The sequence below is a fragment of the Trichomycterus rosablanca genome, chromosome 2 (genome assembly GCF_030014385.1).
Source record: "Trichomycterus rosablanca isolate fTriRos1 chromosome 2, fTriRos1.hap1, whole genome shotgun sequence".
Classification (NCBI taxonomy): Eukaryota; Metazoa; Chordata; class Actinopteri; order Siluriformes; family Trichomycteridae; genus Trichomycterus; species Trichomycterus rosablanca.
The window spans coordinates 43,798,959-43,825,629 of record NC_085989.1 but is presented as its reverse complement, the minus strand read 5'-3'; the positions used below and the strand labels follow the sequence as shown (position 1 = coordinate 43,825,629).

The 26,671-nt window shown below is 41.2% G+C and overlaps 1 protein-coding gene across 1 annotated transcript; it reads left to right on the top strand.

Annotated features, from left to right (window-relative positions):
• The first annotated feature begins 136 nt into the window (after positions 1-136).
• Positions 137-25,988, top strand: cdc27 (cell division cycle 27). Its single transcript, XM_063016130.1, has 19 exons — positions 137-280; positions 5,040-5,115; positions 6,771-6,918; positions 9,025-9,150; positions 9,310-9,407; positions 11,062-11,234; positions 11,773-11,987; positions 14,008-14,119; positions 14,260-14,375; positions 17,229-17,328; positions 18,820-19,024; positions 19,107-19,279; positions 19,509-19,661; positions 20,108-20,316; positions 21,803-21,920; positions 22,180-22,308; positions 23,597-23,671; positions 23,750-23,915; positions 25,389-25,988. The coding sequence occupies exons 1-19, from the start codon at positions 254-256 to the stop codon at positions 25,472-25,474; spliced, it is 2,505 nt and encodes an 834-aa protein (XP_062872200.1). The 5' UTR covers positions 137-253; the 3' UTR covers positions 25,475-25,988.
• The last annotated feature ends 683 nt before the right edge of the window (positions 25,989-26,671 follow it).

The window sequence follows — 26,671 nt, the reverse complement described above, 5'->3', positions numbered from 1 at the left end:
CTAGAAGGGGTGTCCCAGTATATTATTCTTAAGCTTGATGACATTCGAGCGCTCGTCAGTTCCGCCACCACTCGGTCTTTTCCGTAATGGGTTGATTCGATTCGGCTGTTTCCGGATTTGTTCGGTGCGCCGATAACGGTTAGCGTTCAAATCTGCTATGCTAGCTGCAGTGTGCTAATAGCTGCTTCTGGCCTGTAGTGCAGTAGAGAGAGAAACTAAAGAGGAGAGAGTGAGAGAGGAGCTGGGCTCAGGAATGACGGTGTTGCAGGAACCTGTCCAGGTAATTCAACTTCTCAGTAAAATGTTTGTAATCTCTCACAGAGCGAGTTATGTTTGAAAATAAACTGCTGCTGGCGCTGACGGGACGATTCAGCAGTCTGTGTATGTGTATACCGGGGCCTGAATTACACAGCTCGGCTAGCTATGCTAATCGCTACGTCAAGGCTTCTGTCTACTCTGTGACACTACACATATTTGAAGAAGTGGATTAAAAATTGAAGCTTTGAGCCTGAAAATGGATAAAATTTAATCTTTAATTCCTAATATTGCTAATATAGTAAATGTTTGGCTGTACAAACGCGGTGTGTGTTTGCATGTTAGCTTACATGGTCTCCCAACTAACGTCAGCTATTTAAAGCGTTTTTGTTAGTGTTATATGTGTAACACTATCATGATTTAATTATAAAGCTTTTGAGTAATAAACCATGCCACTGATAATCAAAGCAAACACGTTGTAATATGTGTATAAAGTTTAGCACTTGTGTGTTGATAGTTTGTTTTATAATCTGGTCGTTTTCTATACCAAGTCATTCTAATTCCAGATTTAATGAATCATGTTGTTTGTCATGTGTAACTAGTGGAGTTGCTGTAATGTCACCTAGACACAACATTCATTCTTTATTAGGACTGTTTTATCCTTAAATCTGTTTATCTATTAGTCAAATATTGATTGACCTGTTTGCAGTTGTTGTATAATGTAAATGCTTTTGGACCTAAACCACCACACGCATATAATATAATAGCGGTGCTTCATGCATGCTGAAATTCCAGATGAACAATATACATTGATCATTTATTAATATAAGCTTGTATTATGGTGGTTATTAAACTGGTTAGCCAACACATTAGGACCAACAACTTCAGTATCCTAGTAGCCAAGACATGGATTCCACAAGGCATCAGAGCTGTCATGTGATATCTGGAACCTGGACATTACCAAAGCCAACTTCTGTATGTCACGAGGTGGATCCTTCATATGCATATGATAGTATTTATGTTTCCTTTGATAATGCTTTCATGTTCCCATGGTAATATTGGTAAAAGTGGTCATCTCTTATCAGGGCTAACACTGGTCTGAATTACTAGACTGAACTATACCACCACACAGTGCTTCATGCGTGCTGAAATTCCAGATAAACAATTGATAGAAGGTTATATTAACATTATGGTGGTTAGTAAACTGATAAGCCAAAACACTAGGACCAAACAACTCCCTTACTCGTCATGTCTTGACCCACCAAGACATGGATTCCACAAGGCATCAAAGCTGTCGTGTGATATCTGGAACCTGGACATTACCAAAGCCAACTTCTGTATGTCACAAGGTGGATCCTTCATTGCGTCCTGGTGCCAACTCTTCTGCAATTATACCATTATAGGGGTGCTTTATTTACACTCGGTTATCACCGTCAGTAAATATGAATGACTTTTTGCCATTTTTTCTTTCAAAAAAGTCACTATGCTTCTGGCTTTAGTACAGAAAAGTAGTTAGACTTGTGATTGCAGAACATATGATAGTATTTATGTTTCCTTTTATAATGCTTACATGTTCCCGTGGTAATTTCAGGCCAGTGGTCATTTCTTATCAGGACTAACACTGGTCTGAATTACTAGACTGAACTATACCACCACACAGTGCTTCATGCGTGCTGAAATTCCAGATAAACAATAGAAATTGATCATTTATTAATATAAGGTTTTATTAACATTATGGTGGTTATTAAACTGATAAGCCTAAATATTAGGACCAACAACTCCAGTATCCTGTCATGTCTTGACCCACCAAGACATGGATTCCACAAGGCATCAAAGCTGTCCTGTGATATCTGGAACCAGGACATTACCAAAGCCAACTTCTGTATGTCACAAGGTGGATCCTTCATTGCGTCCTGGTGCCAACTCTTTTGCAATTATGCCATGCACATAGACAAGATTTTGAACAGGACCAGTTGACCTTATTTCAATTCTCTGATGTCTAGTTTGTGTACCGTAGACTCTTGCCGACAGCTTTGCAGTAAAGTGATTTTTTTTTATTTGTAGCATCTAAATACTTGGTCCTGTCAATGTTTTATGGGTTTGTTTGTGCTTTAAACATGTAGTTTTAGTTTAAATGTGGTAGTACAAAGTCAATAAATATTGTGTGTGATTTTGAATTGGATATATACAGAGGGAGTACAACCCTATTTAAAAACAGTTGGGATTGTAAGAAAAATGTAAGTAAAATGCAGAAATGATGTGTAAATCTTTTTCTTGGGCCAGGCCAGTCTAGCACCTTCTCACGATTATAAAATCATACTGTTGTAACAACATGGATAAGGTCAGGTCGTCTCAACGTCTATTCGAAAACCTTATTTGTTTTTCTGATTTGGCCATTTAGTTTTTGTTCAGGGTTTTGTTGCAACACCCAGTTGTATCCAGAATTTAACCTCTAGGCTGATGGTTTGAGGTTGTGCTAAAGAATTTTGGTGGAATCTTACTTTAATATTCTGTCTGCATTTTGCAATGCACCAGTGTCACTGGCAGCAAAATAGCCCCAGAACATAAGGCTACCGCCTCCACCACCACATGAGACTACCATCCGCACATGTGGATCTGTGTGTGTCTGCTTATTAAATGATGTGGATATTTTATGTCCCAGTTTATAGGTGAAGTTTAATAAACAGATAGTTAGATAGGTTAGTTAACTCTTATTTTGAATTGTTCACTACTGTCTGTATAAAATTTACAATCTGAAAGCTGAACTGTTCTGCTGACGTTGTGTTTATGTTCACCTTATGTTTTACATACTTGCTACATTACACAAGGATAAATGTGTTGATATGAAGCTTAGTGATGTTTAATAATTTGATAATGCTAGCTGATAATGCTTCTCAGTCATTTGTTAACCTTCAACTAATAACTGTTGGTTAATCGCTTAGGGAAACTGGCAAAATTTGCATCCTTAATTCCCAGGTTTTTTTTTTTTTTTTTTTTTTTTTTTTTTAAGGGGAAATGGTTCCATTATTGATGATTTTAAAAAGCATGAAGGCTAAAATATTCCCTGTTTAAGCTGGACCTGCAGCATGCTTTGTTGATGGGGTGCTTTATTTACATTAGGTTACTACTGTAAGTAAAAATGAATGACTTTTTGCCACTTCTTTAAAAAAAAAAAATGCTTCTGACTTGAGTGCAGAAAAGTAATTACAGACCTGTGATTGCAGAGCATATGATTGTATTTATGTTTCCTTTGATAATGCTTACATGATACCTTGGTAATATTGGGCAGGCTGTCATCCATTATCAAGGCTAACACTGGACTGACTTACTAGACTGCTGTCAGATTCAATTTCACATACACTATATTGCCAAAAGTATTCACTCACCCATCCAAATCATTAAATTCAGGTGTTCCTATCACATCCATGGCCACAGGTGTATAAAACCAAGCACCTAGGCATGCAGACTGCTTCTACAAACATTTGTGAAAGAATGGGTCTCTCTCAGGAGCTCAGTGAATTCCAGCGTGGTACCGTGATAGGATGCGTTCTCTGGAGTGACGAATCACGCTTCTCCGTTTGGCAATCTGATGGACGAGTCTGGGTTTGGCGGTTGCCAGGAGAACGGTACTTGTCTGACTGCATTGTGCCAAGTGTAAAGTTTGGTGGAGGTGGGATTATGGTGTGGGGTTGATTTTCAGGAGCTGGGCTCGGCCCCTTAGTTCCAGTGAAAGGAACTCTTAATGCTTCAGCATACCAAGAGATTTTGGACAATTTCATGCTCCCAAATTTGTGGGAACAGTTTGGGGATGGCCCCTTCCTGTTCCAACATGACTGCGCACCAGTGCACAAAGCAAGGTCCATAAAGATGAGCGAGTTTGGTGTGGAAGAACTTGACTGGCCTGTACAGTCCTGACCTCAACCCGATAGAACATCTTTGGGATGAATTAGAGCGGAGACTGCGAGCCAGGACTTCTCATCCAATATCAGTGTCTGACCTCACAAATGCGCTTCTGGAAGAATGGTCAAAAATTCCCATAAACGCACTCCTAAACCTTGTGAAAAGCCTTCCCAGAAGAGTTGAAGCTGTTATATCTGCAAAGGGTGGGCCAACATTATATTAAACCCTATGGATTAAGAATGGGACGTCACTCAAGTTCATATGTGTGTGAAGGCAGACGAGCGAATACTTTTGACAATATAGTGTATGTTGTTCTGAAGCATTCTGATATAACACCTGTCCTGTTTTGCATAGCCCTGTGACAATATAGGATGTGATTATACTGAATTAAAAATGTGATGGTGTTTATATGGGAATATAGTAATACATTATAATTCTTGTTGCAACAGGGCACTGCCTTAACCAAACAGTACAATCTCCAAAAATGTCCAGTTGTTGAATAGAAACAGCTGCCCAGCCACTTCTGCAGCAGGTTCATTAAACCGGTACAAAAAATTTAGTTTTTAGTATTGGTCTTTTTTTCTCACTGTATCCTGTGAAAGTATCTTCAAGCTTTGCAGTGTGATATCTGTCCCTGTTAGTCAAGCGTTTACACTATTCAGTCTAAATGTCTTATGTAGGATAAAGGTGCTCCCAGGTTCCAATGCATGATTGTCAAATTGGACTTTTCTTTGTCTTGGTTTGATACCAATGTTTTATTTAAGCACTTAAGTATCTGTATATATTTGTAAGTCTTCATTTTTGTGCACTTGCTATTGTGTTCTCTGGAAAAGGGAATGTAATGACAGTCCAGACAAACTCTGTCTTTCTCTGTTGGCCCATAGGCTGCTGTCTGGCATGCGTTAAATCACTATGCCTACAGAGACGCCGTGTTCCTAGCCGAGAGGCTTTATGCTGAAGGTAAGGACTTCAATCTTTTCTGTCCTGGCATTTTATCACTGCCGCACAATCACTTCATTTCTATTTCGATCTTCTGAAACGTCCGTGTTACTGATGCTTTTATTAACTAGATTACTGGCTCACAAGTATTCAACCACTTGTTTCTAATATTTAATTTATTTATAAGGTGTAATATCCATTTAAGGTTTACACAGATTTAAAAGTTTTATATAAAAAGCATACTTTACAGGTATAACCATTAAAATGTCTTCTTTATTTTGTTTTATTGTTTTGCTATATTTATCTCACTTAATACAATTGGCAAATGGGCAAAAAAGTTGATATGATAGTGGATAGTGTATTTTTATAGAATCATGTGCCCCATTATGTCTAAACAAAAGCTAGGGTTATAGTTAGCACTCCACAATAAGAACATCATGCCACTGTGTTAGTCTTAGGCTAATTAAGGGAACCCTAGGGGGGGGGGTTAGGGTTAGGGTCGAGACCGTGCATTACTGTTATGATTTTAGCACGGGAAAAAAGTTTTAGGCACTCCGCTTCGCATCGTGCCAAAAACGTCATCCCCGTGCTAAAATCACAGTAATGCACGGCCTCTCGTGGCTTATTGCTTTATTATATAACGTGCTGATAGAATCGACTCAGATGTGACCGGGTTGAATTATCTTTTTAAAGTAAATATTACAATCAGCAAAATTACATCGTAAGAGCTTTCACGATGGTTTCTGTACGATTGTTGATGAATGGTGATGTGATGGTTGGTGCTTCGTAGCTCAAAGTCTCTATCAATCCACTGAGCTGTTAACTTAACATGGTCTTTATATATCACACGATCGGATCGGCTACTTTTAGGAAAGATCGCCGATAGCATATTTTGATTAAAAATCGGCCGATACCGATTCGTAGCCGATCGATCGTCCCATCTCTAATTATGATCTCTAATAAAATCCTTTTTCCATTTTTTTTGTATGTTGTTTATTCTCCACTAATGTCAATCCCCTTGCTGATTGAGGAGAACAAAGCTAACCCATGCTCCATCCAACACGTGGGCAGCAGCCGTATGCATTTTTTTACCTGCACTAGACGAGTGCTAATGTGGATAAGCCCTGTGTACGGAGAGACACACCCTGATTAACGCACTCTTTCCCTGCCCCTGTGCAGGCGCCATCAATCAGCCAGCAGAGGTTGTAGTTGCATCAGTTATGAGGAGACCCTATCCGGCTTACTACTACCCCTCCCCTATGTGAACATTGAACAGCTCCGGTGTGCTAGCATGTGTTTTACTTTAACCGGTCTATAAGCTCATTCAATTTGCACTACTGTTTACAATTGCACTGGTCATACCAACAGACTTTAATCTGTTAGGTGCCTTATGTCACTTTGCTCTCTATCAGAGACCTATATTTTAAGTTTCAGTGTGTATATATTTTACGTTTAGTGTTTATTTAATGTTTGTTGTTGCACCATGGGTCTGAGAGAAACATAATTTCAATCCACTGTATGTCCTGTACATAATTGCAGTATTGACAATAAAGTAGACTTTGACATTTTTGACTAAATCTGCAGTCATTATTCACTGTTTGCTTCTAACCTTGATATAATGTATGATGTGATAAACTGGTTATTTTAATATAATTTTGTTTGTTTATTCCTGACAGTGCATTCAGAAGAAGCACTCTTCCTTCTGGCTACGTGTTACTATCGCTCTGGAAAAGCTTACAAAGCCTATCATCTTCTCAAAGGCCACAGCTGCACCACACCACAGTGCAAATACCTCCTCGCCAAGTGCTGTGTGGAGCTCAGCAAGTAAGTATTCAGTTTACTTGGTTCATTTGGGAAAAAGCACAGCATTATGTATGTGTTCAGAAGGAAAGCAATTCCTGGCATGTTTGGATAAGTTATCTGGTGATAAGTTATCCTTACTTAGGGCTGCTTTTAAATGAAGCTGGGTGCGTATTGTACTTAAATTAAATACCTTTCATATGATGCACAGCAAAATAATACACCAATAACAATATTGACTGCTGGTATTGATGGTTTCTTCACCTGCAGTTTTGTACGAAATTTATTTTTGCTTGTATAAGAACGTCATTTGGAGATGTGAGGACACAAAAAACCCCAGCAAATGATTAAAGTGAGTTCATAAAATTGTGTTAATCTAAGGATGCATTAAATGTTAAGAGCTACGAAGCCACAACAAGTGATTCCAGGATTAGTAAACATGGGATTGCTATCTAAAATACAAACCATCATTGTCTTATTGTTTCACCACTTATGCCTAGTTCACACTACATGACTTTTGCCCTGATTTTCGCTTGCCGACTGGTCAGCGCTAGATTTCTTAGAGAGATATCTATCTTGTCAAATATCTGGATCTGAGTCACACAACTGGCAATGAGTGCTATGTCGAACAGCCTATAAGAACGCAAGATACGTGGTGAGGGGAAACGAAGGGGAGGAGTTGTAAAAAGGTGGGACAGGGGCATAATATAGTTTATATCAGAATACATCAGCACACACACAAGTTACATTATTTCTGACCTTATTTTTCTCTACAAAACAAAACACCAACGTTGCATTTCAAAAATATTTATTAACCTCCATCTCACTATAGAACAATCATTGCTGGTCGCATAGCCAAATCCACTCAGATTCATTTATTTTTTCTCATTGAACTTTGATCGCTCGCTACTTGTTGACGTGCATTTTTGGACGTGGTATCATCCAAGCTTTCGTCACTTCTCGCGTTTGTTTTCAGGACGAAACGTAGTTTGGGAGATCAGAGAAGCTCGCCTGCGATTCCAGTTGGTGATAGATGGTGTTGTGTGAAACCCCCCTATCACCGATCTTTCGTGTAGTGTGAAAGCAACACCGACTTGAAAGACTCCCGATTACAAGAGATCTAGTTGTGTAGTAGTTGTGTCTTATTCAAGGTTAAATACAACAGACATTGTTTCAAAGTACATATGGATATGAATGGTGTTTCTCCAGAGTATCCTGGACTGGAACCTAAACTGTTTGGGTCTTCAGGCTTCTTAGTTGCTCATTTATTATACCTCTAATTGTATCCACTCATCTTGTTGCTGGTCGTTCTCTTTTACCTTCAAAGTTTTCACTAGCATCAATCTTCTTTGGTTTTTAACTGTTTAACTTTAACATTCATAAAGAACCATAGAGAAGACCGCAGTCTGGACAAATCTGATTCTAAAACACACATGCTTATAGTAAAGATTAAAGTTGACAGTTTGCCAGGTACTCAAATCTCTGCTTGCTAAATGAAATGAAAAACCACATGAAATCTTATTCAGCTGGTCAGATTGAGTTTTACTGAGATCCAATTGGAAATTACAGATTCCACATGGACCTTAGATCGGATGTGCTCCGAATAGCATAGCTACCAGTGAGTACCTTCAAAGAGGATCTACTGTGTTTGTTACCATAACATAGCAGGCAGCAGATTTACTTCATTATGAAACTACAGTTTCTTGACTAATGACTAGCCTGCTTCCCCCGTCCATTCTAGGATTTAAATTGCACATCAACACTCGCTTAAAGTAAAGGAAACTACACACTTGAAACTAAATGCAGGTGTTCACATTTTCATTACTTAGACTGGATTATAGTGCTGTATCAGCTCTGTTCTATCGATACTGAAACTGTTTGTGATACTGTTTCGATATGAAAACTCTTTGTTCATCCATATTAAATATTTTATTCTGATCAGGGTCACAGAAGGGCAAATGCCAGTCAAAAAAATCTGACACTTTTCCATGTATTTCTTGCTGCATTAGAAATGCTACATAAAGCTTGTGTCTGAGAAGGGTTTTTCATGTGTGTACATGCATTAAGTGTTTTTTAGAAAGTGATTTGGGTTTTCCCCCAAAAAATAAATTGCTGTGTTTCTTTTCTCAGGCTGGCTGAGGGTGAGCAGATCCTTACAGGAGGCGTTTTAAACAAACAGAAGAGCCAGGATGATATTGTCACAGAGTTTGGTGACTCCTCCTGTTTCACCTTAGCGCTGCTTGGCCAAATTTACTGGTGTGTGAAAGCTTCTTCTTCCACTAGATAGCCCATATGTAGCCCAAAATGAAAAAGGCAACTATGAATTATGAGTTTCTGGTTCAGTTAAAAGACTACTTGGAGACTGGGCTTTGCAAATTGTTGTATCCTTATTTTGTCCTATTTTCTATTCTGCAGCAAAACAGATCGCTTATCAAAAGGAGCAGAATGTTATCAAAAGAGTCTAACTGAAAATCCCTTTCTCTGGTCACCCTTTGAATCCCTTTGTCAGATTGGTGAGTCAAATTATTATTACTATTATTTATTTTATTTTTTATTTATTTATTTTGAGAAACTTGGATGCATTTTTATACTAAACTAAACTGAGGACATATAAAAACTTAAGTTGGGTGGCTCGGTGGGTAGCACTGTCACTTCACAGCAAGAAGGTCCTGGGTTTGATTCCCAGGTGGAGCAGTCCGGGTCCTTTCTGTGTAGAACTGATGAATCTTGTGTAACCAAAAAGTATAAAACATGATGCTAATCATAAACAATAAATAAATGCCTGTCATTATCTGTAACAACCTTTAATAATAATACTTTATAATATAATAAGTAATACACCTCTTTCAGTTCTTTTGCTCATGTGGTTGTTAACCAGCCATATACCCTCAAAGTATGAACCACAGTGGCCCAGAGTATCAAACAAATAAACCTGTACAGTCTTACACCACACTTGCCTTCACCCACTTAATTCTGCTTCTACATGCTAAGTGGGCAAGCTGTAGCCTAGTGGTTAAGGTACTGGGCTAGTAACCAGAAGGTCGCTGGTTCAAGCCCCACCACTGACAGGTTGCTGCTGTTGGGCTCTTAAGCAAGGCCTTTAACCCTCAATTGCTGTATACTGTGTACAGTAACTGTAATGTAAGTCACTTTGAATAAAGGTGTCTGCTAAATGCCGGAAATGGAAATGTGAATGGTTTATGCTCTGTTCACTGTGCACATATTGCTCTGTACACCTTTCTTCGATACATGGCGAAACTGCTTACTGTTGGCTGTGCCACCGAGCACTAGGCTTAAAAAACAATCCACAATATTGACTGATGGTATTGATGGTTTATTCGCATGCAATTTTGTATGAAATCTGATTTCGTTTATAAGAGAACGCTCTGCAGCATTTTCATTTGGAGACGTGAGAAGAAATAAAACCTAGGAAAAGAATTAGGTGTCTTCATAAAACTTAATTGTTTAGTTAATTAAAGGTTAAATTAAATCTTATTAAAGAGCTGCAGTGGTTCTAATTTAAAGTTGAATTAAACAGTTCATGGTTTTGTGAAAGTGAGAATCAGTTTCTCTCCACCGTGTCTGTGATAGATACATTAGAGCAGGTACTCTGCCAATCTGTGCAGTGCTTCTGCAGAAAATAAGACTAACAGTGGTGACTATACAATCAAAGCAATTGAGGGTTAAGAGCATTGCTCAGTGGCCCAACAGTCGCAACCTTGCAGTGGTTGGGCTTGAACCTGCAACCTTATGACCTTAACCACAGCTGCCCTACACAACTGCATTAGATATGTTTTCTGCACTCAGGTGGCGTTGTAGGCTAAAAAGCCAGCTCACCAACGGTGAGAGTTAAAACTCTGAAGTTTTAGTTTCAGCAGTGCTACCTGCGTGGCTGGGTGCTCCACAGACAAAATTGGCCATGGCTGAGAAAGGGATGGTTGCACAAGGTTACTCTTTATTGCCACTGTAAGTGATGGACTCGCTCAAAGGGCACAGTGTGCAGCTCTTTGCTACTTTATGCCAGCCAGCTGTAAATTCCAACAGTTACCAACTCCAGCGTGAGGGTGGTGCAAGCAGCAAAGGCGAAATGACAATATTGGAAATGACTACCTTAAAAGAATGAAGGAGAAAAATGATATATCTTTTGTGTGTGCGTGTGCTTTGCAGGTGAACGACCAGATCCCGAGCAGGTCTTTAAACTGACGTCTCTGCAGAACTTCAGTTGGGGCAGCGGAGGAGGCACAAATTATTTCCCAATGAGCCCTGCTCACACTCCCAGCCACAACATAGCTCACAGACAGATCGACTCGGTCCTCATGGAGACGCCTCAGGACACACTGGTACACCTTTCTTTTTAAACACTGTCGCTCAGAGGAGGAAGAGTGTGTTTATAGTCACTGCAGAGGAGGCGTCGTCATTCTGAGTTTCATTTTTATGTCTATTCTATTTGGGTTCCAGTTCCAGTGGTGCTATTGATTGGCCAGATTTCTACACAGACATGATTGGCTATGCCTGGGCAGGGGGGGTGCCCTCTCCAGGGTATTCCAGGGTAGCCCTGTGATGGATTGGGTTTGGGATGTTTAGGGTATTCCTATCTTGCACCCAGTGTTTCCCGGTGGAGCCAGACTAGGATAAAGCAGTTCATTAAATTAAATTAGCTCGGCATGTTTAACTTTGAGACAACTGATCATGTTTTACATTAGCTTTTCGCCTTTAGGAGGTTGCACTGAGATTTGGACAGACCTGTAACATACCTGATCTTGATAAAATAACTGATAGTCTGTAAACCAGTACTTTATTATGCTAGAGTTGCTAGATTAAAGATGCATCACATCTAATCATAATTCCTGTTCTTTCATCATCTTTATCTGCTTAAAGGAACTGAATCGTCTCAATCTGGAGTCGTCCAACTCAAAGTACTCGTCTTTAAACACGGACTCCTCCATGTCTTACATTGACTCATCGGTCATCTCGCCTGATTCTGCACCTCTGGGCACAGGCGGCTCTCTGCTGTCCAAGCAAGTACAGAACAAACCCAAAAGTGGACGATGTCTACTGGGAGGCACCGCCACAATGAGCCCAATCACACCCAGGTAATGTCACTGTAAAAAAAATGAGTAGTAGTAGTAAAGTGTTTTTACTAATGCTTTGTATGGGTTTGTTATATTTCTGTCATAAATAATGCTTGGTATAAATATCCATGTGACTCGCTGTATGTGATATGGCTTTGTGTGGGAATCCAACAAGTGGCTGCAGATTGGACACTTGTCTGAGGCGGTGTGTGGTGATCAGGCTCTCCTTGATCATATTGGGGGTTGTGAAAGCAGCAGCAGATTCACAACTGGGAATTGAAAATGACTAGACTACAATAAATTTAGCTTTCATACAGGGTTTGGTTCATCAGGGGAGCTGCACTGTGGGGGTTGTTTGGGGTGTGTAACCGCATTGTGCCCAGTGATTTCGGCTAAGCCAGAACCACTGAGACCCTGATCAGGATAAAGTGATGGTAAAACGTGAAAATGAAATGAAAAGCATTGAATTGTTATTTTTTAATTACTACAAAATAAAAAGCATATAATCTACACTCTTGCTTTTAGCTTGTGAGTGTTAGGGCGCATTTACGTGAGAAGTGTTTTGCACTCTGCTCACCGTGAGCCTTATGCCAAGTTCACACTACACGACTTTCCAAGTGGTCAGGTCGCTGTACAGTTCACACTACATGACTGGATCTCTTGCACTCGGGAGTCTTTCAGTCGGTGTATATTTCACACTACACGACTGATCGGCGATAGGGGGGTTCACACTACACGATCCATCACCAACTGGAATCACAGGCGAGCCTCTCTGGTCTCCCTTTTTTTTCTTTACAAAAACACACGTGAGAAGTGACGAGGGGTTTAATGATACCACGTCCAAAAATGCACGTCAGCAAGTAGCGAGTGATCAAAGTGTTTTTGTGCAGATGTGCAGCGTAAAATCAAGGAGGAAAAATAAATGAATCTGAGTGGATTTGGCAACACAAACAGTATAGATTGTTCTATAGTAAGTTTGAGGTTAATTAATAATTTTGCAATGCAGCGTGGGTATTATGTTTTGTAGAGGACGATCAAATCAGAAATACTGTAAAACGTGTGTGTGCCAGTGTATTCTGATATAAACTATATCCTCTCCTGCGTTTCCCCTCGCCCCGTATCCTGCGTTCTCATTGGCTGTTCGACATGTCACTCATTCCCAGTCGCACATCTGAGATCAGATATCTGACGTGCTAGAAAACTCAATCCAGTCGCCGAGCCGGTCGGGTCGAGTTGTTGGATAGTTCACACTTAGCGATCGAGAGCAGAGTTTTGATCGCCGATCGAACGTTGAGTTTCTCCCGAGCCGGAAAATCAATCAACCAGTCGCCGAGCGAAAATCAGGGCAAAAATCGTGTAGTGTGAACTAGGCATTAGCGCAAATCGCTGCTTTGCGCAGCGCTTGGCTTGAGTGGTGTGGTAAAATGTCATTAAAGTGTTCCACAACACAAATCTGCATTTGTGTACAATAACTGTCAAATCCACATCTATATTTAGCCTTATTTTCCTCACTGTTTCACTTTTAAACTTGTGTTACAGCTTAAGGTTCTGAGAAATTGGGAGAATCAGCTTTTCTGAGAGTCAAAAAAACTTAACATGGTTTAATGTATTAAAAGTATGACACAGTAGCGCTAACGTTTTCTCCGTTGTTATTGGTTATAAGCTCTCTTCAAGTGACATTTCTTGGTCATTGTTTTAGTACAATAAGACTTGTTAAGTGGTTTTCACTCATGAGTTGCTTTTACAGTCATATCAAACATTTTGTCTTGAAAAGGTCCGCGGCAAACTGGGTCAGGGGTTAATCAGATGAAATTTGAGCGATGCAGCAAGCGCAGAAAACGTAAGCCCAACATGGCAAAAATGCGCAGTTCAGGGAAGTGCAGCGGCAAACCAAGCAGCACCGCAACACTCCATAGGCATCAACGGCACAGCCGGCGCAAAAGCGGTTTTGCCACCTTATGTAAATGCGCCTTTAAGTAACAATGCAAGTGTTCTCACATTTACATTCTAACTGTGTGTTTCTTTTTATTTTACTGTCCAGTTTTGGTATCTTACCTCTGGAACCAAGTCCGGGTGACCCTGTCTATCTGCAGAACTGCAGTCACAGTGGTACGGGGATGGTGCCACCACCACCACCTGGCCCAACAAAGAAGGTTTCACATCTATTTTACTACCTAATTATTTTTAAAAACAAAGTTGTTTATTGTATAAAGGAGTCAGTGCTTTTGGTATTTATTCCTGAATTGTAAAGTATTTAACATTATCTACCGGATTTTGTCTTTGCCTTTCGCAGACTGTCAGTAGAATTAGTCAGGTGGGGACGAAATCAGTGTTTGCACAGAGTGGAAACAGTAGAGAGGTGATACCAAACCCATTTAATCAGACACAGACCACTGCACCACAGACCAGGTGAGCATGTGTTATAAATTTCTTAAATGTTGTTATGTAAGTCACAGCAACCTGACTTGGTTTAAGTTTACATTTGGTGATTTATTTAAAGTCCTAATTAGTTCCAGAAAACCAGAGCTCTGAAGAGGCCACTTATATATAAAGATTAAACAGCTTTTTTTGTTTCCTTTATTTAGTATGCTTAAATAGAGTTTTTATAAAAGGACACCTATCCATAGTGAAGACGTTTCACTCTGTCCAAAGTGAATACTGCACAGACTGTCTGGGACAGCGATAGCCTAGTGGGTGGAGCTGTGGGTTACCAGCTGGAAGGTTTAAAGGTTTCGAATACTGGTTCTGCCATGTAGCCACTGTTGGGCCCTTGAGCAAGTCCCTTAATCCCTTTGGCTCCAGGGTTTCCATACAATGTCTGCCTTTGTGCTGTGACCCCATCTTTTAAAGAAGCTGAGATATTTGAATAAAGAAATATATACATATCTATATACGTACACACACATATATCCACAAGGCTGTTAACCACTTCATGTTTACAGCAAACTCATGTCATAGTGGCTGCTGGGATCAGTAATTTAAATCAGGGTTTTTTTCTATTTGGTTAAGGCAAATATAGCAGAAACCAGTTTGTCAAACATAACTGAAAACCTTGAGGTAAAATTTATAGTTGTTCTGATGTGCATTTTCAGTTTACTGAATTAAACCAGACCTTTTGACACAGTCATCAAGCATATTAAAGTGCAGACTGTATTAAATGTATAACATATAGGAATAAGGCATGCTTTTAGACATTCAAGTTTCTTGAGTGACGCAGAAGGCTCCAATCTTATAGGTGCTATTTTCCAGGATGTCTAAACATACAGTGTATCACAAAAGTGAGTACACCCCTCACATTTCTGCAGATATTTAAGTATATCTTTTCATGGGACAACACTGACAAAATGACACTGACACAATGAAAAGTAGTCTGTGTGCAGCTTATATAACAGTGTAAATTTATTCTTCCCTCAAAATAACTCAATATACAGCCATTAATGTCTAAACCACCGGCAACAAAAGTGAGTACACCCCTTAGTGAAAGTTCCTGAAGTGTCAATATTTTGTGTGGCCACCATTATTTCCCAGAACTGCCTTAACTCTCCTGGGCATGGAGTTTACCAGAGCTTCACAGGTTGCCACTGGAATGCTTTTCCACTCCTCCATGACGACATCACGGAGCTGGCGGATATTCGAGACTTTGCACTCCTCCACCTTCCGCTTGAGGATGCCCCAAAGATGTTCTATTGGGTTTAGGTCTGGAGACATGCTTGGCCAGTCCATCACCTTTACCCTCAGCCTCTTCAATAAAGCAGTGGTCGTCTTAGAGGTGTGTTTGGGGTCATTATCATGCTGGAACACTGCCCTGCGACCCAGTTTCCGGAGGGAGGGGATCATGCTCTGCTTCAGTATTTCACAGTACATATTGGAGTTCATGTGTCCCTCAATGAAATGTAACTCCCCAACACCTGCTGCACTCATGCAGCCCCAGACCATGGCATTCCCACCACCATGCTTGACTGTAGGCATGACACACTTATCTTTGTACTCCTCACCTGATTGCCGCCACACATGCTTGAGACCATCTGAACCAAACAAATTAATCTTGGTCTCATCAGACCATAGGACATGGTTCCAGTAATCCATGTCCTTTGTTGACATGTCTTCAGCAAACTGTTTGCGGGCTTTCTTGTGTAGAGACTTCAGAAGAGGCTTCCTTCTGGGGTGACAGCCATGCAGACCAATTTGATGTAGTGTGCGGCGTATGGTCTGAGCACTGACAGGCTGACCCCCCACCTTTTCAATCTCTGCAGCAATGCTGACAGCACTCCTGCGCCTATCTTTCAAAGACAGCAGCTGGATGTGACGCTGAGCACGTGCACTCAGCGTCTTTGGACGACCAATGCGATGTCTGTTCTGAGTGGACCCTGCTCTTTTAAAACGCTGCATGATCTTGGCCACTGTGCTGCAGCTCAGTTTCAGGGTGTTGGCAATCTTCTTGTAGCCTTGGCCATCTTCATGTAGCGCAACAATTCATCTTTTAGGATCCTCAGAGAGTTCTTTGCCATGAGGTGCCATGTTGGAACTTTCAGTGACCAGTATGAGAGAGTGTGAGAGCTGTACTACTAAATTGAACACACCTGCTCCCTATGCACACCTGAGACCTAGTAACACTAACGAGTCACATGACATTTTGGAGGGAAAATGACAAGCAGTGCTCAATTTGGACATTTAGGGGTGTATTCTCTTAGGGGTGTACTCACTTTTGTTGCCGGTGGTTTAGACATTAATGGCTGTATATTGAGTTATTTTGAGGGAAGAATAAATTTACACTGTTATATAAGCTGCACACAGACTACTTTTCATTGTGTCAAAGTGTCATTTTGTCAGTGTTGTCCCATGAAAAGATATACTTAAATATCTGCAGAAATGTGAGGGGTGTACTCACTTTTGTGATACACTGTATGTGATTAGCTATGTATGAGGTAGAGGGGGATGACTGACGCCCTGCCTTGTGCCCAGTGTTTGTCAGTAGAACCGGACCTGCTGCAACCCTGAACAGGATGAAGTGGTTAATGAGAATAGAAAAAAAATGATATGAAATGCCATTGGCCCTGGCAAGTTCTAGCCCCAACAATGCCATTTCCATACAGTTATTAAATTAAATTAAACTAAGAGCTTGTGGGATTAAACCATAAGATTAGTCACCTTGACTTGAATTATTCAAAATTATGAAACTTGAAGGCAGCTGTCACTGGTGCACAATTGTCAGTCTTCAGTTGAAATACTTACATGCTTTATCTCGTGTGTGGATTTTCGCAGTACTACACCTCAAGTATTGAGTCCTACCATCGCTGCTCCTCCCAACGTGCAGCCTCGGCGGAGTTCCAGACTTTTTACCAGTGCCAGCTCAACTGCCAAGGTACAGTCCTCCTCCACTACTTTCCTCACATACAGGAGACCGTACAGCAGGACTTAACATACATGTTCTATGTACAAACAGTAGTGATTTACCTAGGAATAGGAGAAGAGATATAACCCAGCTACTGTGAAAATGAATCTTGCTGCCAAATTATTTGCAATGTTTGTAACGGAGTTGATCTTGTGTCCTAGATGTATTGATCAAACCTGAGAAAATCGGGGCAACATTACAGCATATCAGTCTAATTTTTATTTAGAGCACAATGCACTTATGAAGGTGTGCTTGAAGCTTGGAAATTTCAGCAGTCTAACAAAAAAGAATACACCTGACATTAATAATAATGGGAAGTGAGATTTTTTAAATTAAAAAAAAAAAAAATGTTTGCAAGTCCAGGCACTTGGGTTGTGCAGTGGCGCAGAACTTTTTAGGTCTTGTGGTTGTAGTTCTCGGCTGGGCGTGGAGGAAGCGAACAGTCGAGTGGGCTCCTTGTTGCTGCAGTGGCAGTATATGAGAGATGGTTGAATGCCTGGAGGGTGAAAAGAAGTGTAGCTCTCTTTGTTAGAGTTTGCAGTCAGTATTTACAGTTTCTTGCTGTTTTCTGTTGAGTATAATTTGCTGCAGTCTTGGTTTATTTCTGGTTAAATTACTGGCTTTTTTCCACTTTTTCTTCCAATCTGGTCATTTTTAAATCCTGATTGTTAATCCTCTGCCCCTTGCTCAACCTCTGATCTGATCAACGGTAGCCGGCTCACTACGTGTCCTTTTCCGTCACATATCCAATCTGTGACCACTTCTTATCACCTGCCAGCATGAATTCCTACACAGAGCTGTATTGTGTATGGAGAGCCACACTAAGCTCCGTGTGACACCCCAACCAGTCCTGTAGATTGCACATTACTGCAGGGAGAGACCCGGTCTGACCAGGTTGGTAGCTCTGCTGAGATTCATACTCACAAGTTTGAACACTCCACAGTAGTGTGCTAGCACGTTGGACCGCTGTGCCACCAGAATGCCCACAGAAAGCATTTCTATTGCTAAACCACAAATCATCTTATGTTGATTTCCCACTGTCAGCGGATTAGTTGGTAAAAATAAGAGGTAGTAAACTGTACATGTGAGGGGGTAGTGTGATTACAGGTGTCTTTTCCTGGAAAAGAAGGGGGGGGGGAGGGTATGAAAGGAAAATGCTGACTGAAGTGCTGCTTATGCTAAAAAATATGCTTACTTTGCACCATAATCTTGTTAACACTATTGTTATCAGCTTGTTTGCAATGCTGTGCTGTTTTATACTAAACTATAGTAAAGGTCCAGATTCATTGTGTCAAAATGGTCATTTGATTTACTTACAACACTAAACTGACATGTTGACCCTCATCTTGGTTTGTGTTAGCTAGCGTTACAGGCTGCTAACAATTTAATAGTTCATGAATTCAGTAATGAGAAGTAGTGTCCTAATATTTTTGTCCATTGGTTTTGTACTAAATTCCACAGGAAAACAGCAAGAAGTTAAAAATGAAGTTTCCCACCAAGATCCCCAACAGAAAGACCAAGACGAAAACGGGGAAGGGTGGAATCACTCCGTCCAGTCTCAATGAGAGCATTGAAATCCTCAAGCTGGACTCATCTATATCTGAGGGAAGGGGCAATATCAGCTCACCCCAGTTTCAGGCCTTCACAATGCAGAAAGCTGCAGCAGGTATAGGTGGTTTTCTGTCCTGAACATCCTCCTCTGTCGGTTTTCACCGCATCCATAAATCTCCTCTTTGGTTGTGTTGCAGACGGCTTGATGTCGTTAATGCGAGACATTGGGCGGGGCTACTTGGCACTGTGTTCGTATAACTGCAGAGAGGCCATCAACATCCTCAGCCAGCTTCCTGCACATCATTACAACACTGGGTGGGTGCTGGGACAGATCGGACGGGCGCACTTCGAACTGGCAGAGTACATGCAGGTAAACCAGAATAAAGGACAATAATGCATCGTATTACATGATTCCAGTCGTAAAGGCCCGTTGCCCTGCAGAGCTTCAAGTTATCCCTGCTGGGAGCAGGGATAACTTGAAGCTCAGCAGGGCAACGGGCCTTTACGACTGGACCTGAGGAACTTTGACCTATTGTTCGAAGCGCAAAAAGTCTAACCTGTGTAAACGTAACTTGCGATCTCTTCGCGTCCATCTTCAGGCCGAGAGAATCTTCTCAGAAGTGCGGCGCATCGAAAGCTACCGGGTAGAAGGCATGGAAATCTATTCCACCACACTCTGGCACCTACAGAAAGACGTAGCACTGTCTGCACTCTCCAAAGACCTCACAGATATGGACAAAAACTCACCAGAGGTAACGTTAGCATCATTTCCAGTAGTTACTGGCATCCATGACCTAGATAATAAAAACATGAAAATGAGATTGTAGGATTAAGGTTACTGTTGTCATTGTTGGGCCCTTAGGCCAGGTCCTTAATTCTCAGTTGCTTCAATTATAAGCTGAGTTGGATTACAGTGTGGGGTTGTCATGTCGAATCCCCTCCCTCAGGCACAGCCGAAAGCACTGTTGATCTCCAGTGCACATGCTCTCAGCGGTGGTTAACTAGCACATCAGATCATTGTGCCAAATGGCAGCTTTTATATAGTAATTGATGTTAGTTGCCTATACTTGCCTATATATGATCTCTATTTTAGCTTTAACACCAATACTAAGCAAGTTTTGTTACATTTAAAATGTGAATTGTAGTGCTATATATACTATAGTTAGAATGTGTATCTACTTTCTCTCTTGCCTCACAGCCCTGGTGTGTAGCAGGGAACTGTTTCAGTCTGCAACGAGAGCACGACATTGCTATCAAGTTCTTCACGCGGGCCATCCAGGTGGACCCGAGCTTCGCCTATGCCTACACGCTGCTGGGCCATGAATTGGTGCTCACGGAGGAGCTGGAGAAAGCACTGGGCTGCTTCCGCAATGCTATCCGTCTCAACAAACGCCACTACAATGCTTGGTATGATTCTCAGAATTACATATATCGGAGATTATGGATCTGGTGGGGTCTGTAAATGTACCACCGAGATAGCAAATCAGTAATGTACTCAATACTGAACTCTTAAAAAGTGTGTGTATGTGTGTGAGAGAGAGACTTGTGTCTATAGTGGCATAGGGAGTGTGTTTTGTTGCCAAAAATGTTAAAATAATCCATATCTAGAGGCTGTTTGCTGGCACAACTGCCTAACACGGTAGTCGGCACAGTCAAATAACAAAAAACCTGGATAGTTGGTTGGTTGGTTCAGTCCAACCAATACACATGTAAAAGTTTTAAGTCTTTCCTTCACTGGGTGATTTTTTTATTTTTTTTCCCCTGCCCTTATTTATGTGTCTACCACTGTGATTAATGATTGATAGCTTGCCAAGCTCATGTTTATATTAATATAATGTCTAATACTTAAAACTTTTCAAACAGATTTCAATACTCTATATACCTGAAAGTATTAGACTCTTGACCATGAGCTTGCTGGTCATTTCATTTCCCAAACAAATGGTGTCAATCAAAAGGTGTGATCTTTTCAGCTATAACAACAACCACTCTTCTAGGAAGGATTCTCACAAGACTTGGAAGTATGTCTGTGAGGGATTGTGCCTGTTCAGTCAAAAGAGCGTTTGGGGCGTTCAAATGACACTCGGTAAAACACACTAGTACACCGGAGCTGACATCTCGACCTTGTGAGTTCAAATCTCAGCTCTGCGCCTACACGGACAATGATTGGTTTGTCCTATCACGATTGGATGCCAGAGGGAAATCTTTATAACTGATGCAATTGTGGCCTCTGCTGGCTGGCTGCATCAGAGGTGAGGGATAATGGGGATCAGTGCAAGACTGAGGCCCATATGAACTCGTCTCATGCAGGTGAAAAGATGCAGTCGGCTACTGCGTGCGTGTCGGAGGGGGCGTGTGTTAGGAGTGGAGGTCAGCAGCGGTAGAGAGGAAGCGAAATGCAATTGGATAATTGGACATGACTAGATTGGGAGGAAAATTGGGAAAAATTGGCAAAAAAAAGAGCATTTATGTGACTGGGCACTGATGTCGGTCAAGAAAGCCTCAGTTAATGTTCCAGTTCATTCCAAAGCTGTTCAGTGGGGATGAGGTCAGGGCTCTGTGTAGGACACTGCAGATTATTTAAATCAAGCTTTTCTTCATGTCTTCATAGAGCTTGCTTTGTGCACAGGGTCACAGTCATGTTGGAACAGGAAAGTTGGAACCATATAATCTTATTTATATAATTGATTTATTACATTTGCTAGTAATTATTGTGGCTGAAACACATGAATTCTGTAATTACAAGGGGTGTCCCAATACTTTATCCATATAGCATAGTTTTTCTTTTATTTCATTTGACTGTACATGTTACCCTCTATAGGCTCTTTTGTAAAATAGAAAAAAATGTACATTTTTGTTTAAAAATCTGAATGTATGTTATCTTGTGTTGTCTCAGGTATGGGTTGGGAATGATCTACTACAAGCAGGAGAAGTTCAACCTGGCTGAAATTCATTTTAAGAAGGCTTTGAGTATTAATCCCCAGAGCTCTGTACTCCTCTGTCACATCGGTGTGGTGAGTATAACTCCACCCTAAATAGACCAGTTGGGACACTCTAAGCTTGCTAATGCGTATTGATTAACTGTTAGCTAATGACTGTCAGTTAAAAATTAGGATCCCTACTTTGGTGCATAGTAGATCTGATCCAGCATTTTAAGCTCTTATAGATAGGCTTTTATACTAATAGTTAGTGTCTGTGTGATATAATGAATAGATATTTTTGCCATGATTCTATATTATGAATCTCATTCTAGGCTATTTTTGTCTTCCACAGGTTCAGCACGCATTAAAGAAATCTGACCATGCATTAGAGACGCTAAACAGAGCGATTAGCATCGACCCCAAGAACCCACTATGCAAATTTCATAGGGCTTCTATACTCTTTGCTAATGAAAAGTACAAGGTAAGCTAATACACATCATATTAATAAGTAAACATCAGGTTTTTCAGAGGGTGGGTTAAACAATGCTGAAATTTCTTTATGATCAGACGTATTTGGAACACTCTCATTTTAACCCAGAAGTCACATAATAGTGCACCTTTTTCCTTTAGGTACTTTGGTGGCTTATCCAAGTGTATAGACAGCCACCCAAATATACACTCTCTGTCCACTCTATTAGGAACCCTTGTACACCTGCTTATTCATGTATTTATCACGTCATTCAGCACACAGCATGTAGCAGTGGCCCAAAGCATGAAATCAACACAGGCTGGTTAAAGGCTGCACGAAACAGACTGAATCTTAACCCTTAAATACTCTTGCTGTATTTAAATAACTTGAATCAGTACTACAGTGCACTCAGGGTTACAGAATCTGTAATAATAAAGATTAAATGAAATATTGCATCGTCTGAGAAACCTGCTCTTCCACCTAGTTGCTCCCAGTCCAGTCTTCTTACATTTGCTGCTATGGCCGCCCCCACACTGACTAAGAAGGGCTGAGCTGTATCGCCAGCTGTATAGTTTCACCTTCTCTGTAGAAACATGCAGATAGTGGGGTCAGAATTTAAATAAATCAATGTGCCTATACTAACTTGTGTCTAAAGACCAGACTGAGGGTGCTCTAACGCGCTAGCCCACCACTGCTGGGATCTCGAGATGGAATTTGAGCTCTTCTGTCGGCTGGTCGGGTGCAGACAGGCATAACGGAGAAGGTGCTTGACTCTCTGTACGTGATACGGGTCCCTTTGTGAACCTGGCTACTGCACGTGTTTGAGGGGGTGTGTGTTAGGTACGGCCCTTCTCGGTTATGGTTGGGGTCTGCAGCAGTAGATGAGATATAACTGGGGAACTGGATACGAGTCGATAAGGAGGAAATAGAAAAAAGCAGAAATAGAATGATTAAGCTTAGGCTCGAGATGGTGGTGTAATGAGGTTTTCCTTAATACCATCAAGCAATGCTTGAATGTCACTGCATATTTGAATATTGTTGCTGACCTTGTATATTTTATTATTGGCCACAATTTATAATCTAATAATGATGCCATGTCACCTTAAAACTGGTTTCATGAAAACGATTTCTGGCATTAAGCAGACGCCCAACAGTAGCAGCCTTGCAGTGGTTGGTCTTGAACCTTCAACATTCTGATTACTAGTCCAGTACCTTAACCCCTGGGCTACAGCTGCCCTATACCTTTATACCCACACTCGCCAGAGTTTTACTGACTAGATCTTTCTCTTTCTCCACACAGGCAGCTCTACAGGAGCTCGACGAGCTGAAACAGATCGTGCCCAAAGAGTCTCTTGTTTACTTTTTAATAGGAAAGGTAAGGCATAGATCTCCATCTGAATCATCAGTGTTATTACTCCTGCCATTCTGATTGGGTGCATGCTCTTCTCTGCAGGTCTATAAAAAGCTCGGTCAGACTCACTTAGCCCTGATGAACTTCTCTTGGGCCATGGACCTAGACCCCAAAGGGGCCAACAATCAGATCAAAGAGGCCATAGACAAGCGTTACCTCCCTGACGATGAGGAGCCGGTCATCCCCGATGACTTCCCCTACTACTCTAGTAAGCACAGCTCACTGTGGCATCTTGACACACCACGACTGCTGTATAGCATGCGCATTGACTATATGGCCAAATGAATGTGGACGCATCTAATTTGTTCATGTGTTTCAAAATAAATTATATGCCTATAGCTTCAAGGGACAGTGGTAGCCTAGTGGGTAGAGCTTTGGGCTATCAACTGAAAGGTTGAGAGTTTGATTCCCGGCTCTGCCATGTAGCCATTGTTGGGCCCCTGAGCAAGGCCCCTTACCCGGTCTGCTCCAGGGGCGCTGTACAATGGCTAACCCTGCGCTCTGACCCCAACTTCCAAACAAGCCGAAGAAAGAATTTCATTGTACTGTACATGTGTATGTGTATATATGACAAATAAAGGCATTCTATTCTGTTCTTCATGGCAGCAGTGTAGGGGTGTTCTTTTCCTGTGCCAGGATGACTATGCACCTGTGCACTAAGTAAGGTCCATAAAGATTTGACCAGGAAAATCAGTTGTGACCCAGGCCTGCATCAGAACCTGACCTCACAAAATGCTTTTTTTTAAACAAATGAACACAATTTCCCACAGACACACTCAAAATCTTGTGGAAAACCTAGAAACGCACAGGCTGCTTCCATTAGCTAATGGTCAGTGTCCACATAATTTTGGTCATAGAAGGGGCACTGTCGCCTCACAGCAAGAAGGTTCTGGGTTTGATTCCTAGGTAGAGTGGTCCAGGTCCTTTCTGTGTGGAGTTTTCGTGTTCTCCTCATGTCTGTGTGGGTTTCCTCCGGGAGCTCCGGTTTCCTCATACAGTCCAAGACATGCAAGTGAGGTGAATTGGAGATTCAAAATTGTCTCCATGACTGTGTTTGACATTGAACTTGTGAACTGCTGAATCTTGTGTAACCAGTCCTGTCATGAATGTAATCGAAGTGTGTAAAACATGATGTTAAAATCCTAATAAATACATTTTGACCATATAGTGTACCTACACAATGTGTGGGAAGTGCCAGCAACTAAACAGGAATAGAATATACATTCATTCATTTATTTTCTTATCCGCTTATCCAATTATGGTCGTGGAGGGGGCTGGAGCCTATCCCAGCTTTTCAATGGGAACAAGGCACACAGTAACACCCTGGATAAGACGCCAGTCCATCGCAGGGCAGATACATACACACACACACACATACACACACCCTTTCACTTATAAGGCAATTCATTGTCTCCAATTGACCTGAATGCATGCTTTTGGATTGTGGGAGGAAACCGGAGCTCCCGGAGGAAACCCACGCAGCCACAGGGAGAACATGCAAACTCCGCACAGAAAGGACCCGGGGATCGAACCCAGGACCTTCTTGCTGTGCCGCCAGTGCTACCCACCGAGCCACCGTGCCGCCCCTGGAATAGAACAGTTAAAAGAAAACCTGAACAGTTTCATGTGTGCTGTCGATTTTTGTGATCGTTGTGTGTAGTGACATTGTTGTGTATTACAGCGGAGGTGGAGGAGTCGCAGGAGAGCAGCATGACGGACGCGGACGACACACAACTCCACACTACGGAGAGTGACGAGGTCCTGTAACACTGGCTCCTGACTGAACTCTTAATAAGAATTATGCCAACATGGGGATTCCCAGTTCACAATAGAATATAAAAAAAAGAGACACAAATAGAGGAAAGGAGAAGAAGAATAACAAAGGAAAGACAAACTGCTGCTAATACAGTACCTCCTCATTTCTCATTTTTTTATGATTATTTTTTGGTTTTATTTTTATTGTGCTTTTGTTTCCTGTTTGTCTGTTTTTATTTTATTCCTGATGGTTTCTGTCATTATGCCTTACTGCTGGAGGGAATCGTCCTCATCCGGCTTTCACGCACATGTAAAAGTGGGGTATTTTACTGTCAAAAAATGCTACTCCGTTCACATCAGCTGTTTCTGAGACCCGTTTCTTTCAGTCGTTGAGAGCGGAAGAAGAATAAAAAAAGAAAAACAAAAGAAAGCAAGCCAGAGACCTTCATGAACATTTGTCTTAAAGCCTAGGCCTTTGTGTTCTTTTTATTCACATTTACCTGAAATAAAGATCTGCGTAAGAGTTGCAAGTCCATCGATTTTATCTTACTTTTCCAGCATGGAGCAGCATTAGGCCTGTCAGCATTATGAAATGTAGTTATTGCATTGATTGACTTCATGGCACTCATTAACATTAATGGTAGAAGAGAAATACTCAGTATTAAACAGGTTACTCCAAAAATTTACATTGATAAAATAATTATCAATAAAAAAAAACATATACACTGATCAACCATAACATTAAAACCACCTCCTTGTTTCTACACTCACTGTCCATTTTATCAGCTCCACTTACCATATAGAAGCACTTTGTAGTTCTACAATTACTGACTGTAGTCCATCTGTTTCTCTACATACCTTTTTAGCCTGCCTTCACCCTGTTCTTCAATGGTCAGGACCACCACAGAGCAGATATTATTTAGGTGGTGGATCATTCCCAGCACTGCAGTGACACTGACATGGTGGTGGTGTGTTAGTGTGTGTTGTGCTGGTATGAGTGGACCAGACAGCAGCGCTGCTGGAGTTTTTAAATACCGTGTCCACTCACTGTCCACTCTATTAGACACGCCTACCTAGTTGGTCCACCTTGTAGATGTAAAGTCAGAGACGATGGCTCATCTATTGCTGCTGTATGAGTTGGTCATCTTCTAGACCTTCATTAGTGGTCACAGGACGCTGCCTACGGGGCGCTGTTGGCTGGTGGACTAT